This window comes from Mastigoproctus giganteus, chromosome 14, assembly GCF_048544385.1.
Source record: "Mastigoproctus giganteus isolate SK-2022 chromosome 14, ASM4854438v1, whole genome shotgun sequence".
In the NCBI taxonomy this organism is placed as follows: Eukaryota; Metazoa; Arthropoda; class Arachnida; order Uropygi; family Thelyphonidae; genus Mastigoproctus; species Mastigoproctus giganteus.
Window position 1 is genome coordinate 108,738,206 of NC_143588.1, and position 2,702 is coordinate 108,740,907.

The 2,702-nt window shown below is 35.5% G+C and overlaps 1 protein-coding gene across 1 annotated transcript; it reads right to left on the reverse strand.

Annotated features, from left to right (window-relative positions):
- Positions 1-566: 566 nt before the first annotated feature.
- Positions 567-1,415, reverse strand: LOC150075534 (uncharacterized). Its single transcript, XM_090388534.1, has one exon. It carries the CDS (start codon positions 1,413-1,415, stop codon positions 567-569), a length of 849 nt encoding a protein of 282 aa, XP_090244660.1.
- Between the last annotated feature and the right edge of the window lie 1,287 nt (positions 1,416-2,702).

A 2,702-nucleotide genomic window follows, 5' to 3' on the forward strand; every position in this document is an offset into this window, starting at 1 on the left:
GTTGCTCTTACGAAGAAAGGCTTAAGTTTAGCAAATTACAGTGTCTGGAGACTAGGCACTGACGAGGTGATCTGATATAGATGTATAGAGCGTTGAATGGTTTGAGCATGCTCAATGCCGATGGGATTCTTCCTCTTGCTCAGAATAATCACCCGAGGGGGCATAAATTCAGATTGAAGAAAGCCAGATGTAGGATAGATGTGTGGAAATTTGCCTTTAGCCAGCGGGTAGTTGGTTTGTGGAACAGACTTCCATCCCTTGTTGTGGAAGTTGATAGCGTAAATAAATTTAAGGTTCAGCTGTACAGGTATTTCGAATGAATGGAGGGGTGAAATGGAAGTGATTTTTTTTTTTTTTTTTTTTGGCTGATGCTGCATAAGCTTGCTTTCTTACTTCCTATGCCCCTACTAATGCTAATACCTTATTAGTTTGTTAAATGTTCTCGGTTCCACAGGTGATGGGTGGACTTCTCATGAGTGTGAACTATAAATGTATCTGACTTTAAATTACCTGATAGTCAACAAATACACATATTTTTAGATCTCTTGAAGTTAACTTGCCAAGTTTCACAAGGGCTTATCATGGCTATTAAGCAAACAATGTCTTTTCAGATTTATAAATGTTGAAAATGCATTTCCACATGTTTCACAAGTGAACGATTTCTCCTGATTATGGGTTATTAAGTGCAATTTCAGACTACCTGAGTGTGAAAATGCCTTGCCACATATTTCACAAGAGAAAGATTTCTCCTGGGTGTGAACAAATAGATGTGATTTTAGATTACTTGTTCTTGAAAACACCTTCCCACATATTTCACAAGTGAAAGGTTTCTCCTGAGTGTGAACCAGCACGTGCGATTTGAGATTACCTGTTCTTGAAAATGCCTTGCCACATATTTCACAAATGAATGGTTTTTCCTGGGTGTGAACTAACAAATGTCCTTTCAAGTGACCCGATCGTGAAAATGCTTTTCCACATAATTCACAAGTGAAAGGTTTCTCACGAGTGTGAATTATTAAATGTTTTTTCAAATAACCTGAGTGAGAAAATGTCTTGTTACATATTTTACATGAAGCATGTCCTTCCTGATGAATTACTAGATGTCTTTTTAAATCATCTGATCTTGAAAATGATTTCCCACATACTTCACAAATGAAGAGTTTCTCCTGAGTGTGAACTAGCAGATGTCGTTTTAAATCTCTTGATCTTGAAAATGCCTTACCACATGTTCCGCAAGAGATGGGTTTTTCCTGAGAGTGAACTAACAGATGTCGTTTTAGAGTATTTGATTTTGAAAATGTTTTACCACATGTTTCACATGAATAGGATTTCTCCTGAGTATGAATTAACAACTTCATTTTTATCTGACTTGAATATATATTACCGCTGATGCCACATTTCAACTGTTTCTGCATACCGACTTTCCAGTTTTAATGCAATTATTCTTTGAGGACTGCTTTCTGTAATTCTTTCTTTCAATAATTCCTCTTTGGGTATTTAAGATCTGTGTAGTTGCAAACTGCAGTATTGAATTTTCATGCAATTCTGGCATTTTATGTTCCAGAAGATGTTCTTGTTGGAAAACGTCTTCCTTGTCAGTTTCATTTGTAGACATTTTTTGACTACTGCTTCTTGATGAAATTGTTTGTCATATAGCTGTTTCTGATACAGTTTTATTCAGTCCATGTGCTTTGTTTTTTTTACTATTAATTGGAAAAGTCATTTAGTTTTCTTGCTGCATCTGAAAAAAAAAAAAAAAAATATATATATATATATACTATATGTATTATATACACAGCACACATAATGAAATCATATTTTCACTTCATATATAATGATAAATGTGAAAGCAAGGTGCTGTAAAATAATTGTATATACATGTATATGTAGTGCTGTTTATACGAGTACATGTATATGATACAAGTATTGACACAAAAAAGAAAAAAAAGAAAAAGGAAATCAGGATACACGAGGAATGGCACATAAAAGGCGATTCAAAAATGGAGATCAGTATTTCATAAAAATATTCTGTATTAAAAATATAAATAAAAATGTCTAGAATCATTTAAAAATAAAAGAGCAAAATAAGTAGTAGTAATGGCAAATGATGCAAGAAAGCAAGCTTATATAGCATCAGAAAAAAAAAAACCTACACAGTTCACCCATCTGTGCCCTCCAAGAATTTGTCTAGTTCTACCTTGAATTTCTTCAACCCATCCATTTTTGCAACAATAGATGGAAGCCTGTTCCAAAAATTAACTTGTTGGCTGAAGGCAAACTTCTGCACATCTATCCTGCCACCATCATTCCTCAACTTGAATTTATGCCCTTCATATGTGTGTAGTCTTAGCAAGTGGAAGAATGCCATTAAGATTCAGCTTACTAAATCCATTCAAGGCTTTAAACACCTCAATCAGATCTCTCCACATATGCCTAGTCTCGAGATGCTGCAATTTGCAGAACTGAAGCCTTTCCAGGTTAGAGCACCCTTTTGTTACCTTCATTAATCTGGTTGCCCTTCTCCACACCCATTCCAGTAGTTCTATATCCTTCCTAAAGTGAGGCCTCCAGACCTGTATACAGTATTCTCTATGCAGCCAAACCATGGCCTTATACAAAGGGATAATCACTTCCTTATCCCTGCTAGCAAAGTTTCTGTGTATCATTGACAAAACTCCATGGGCTGTGTCTGGCAGTATGTC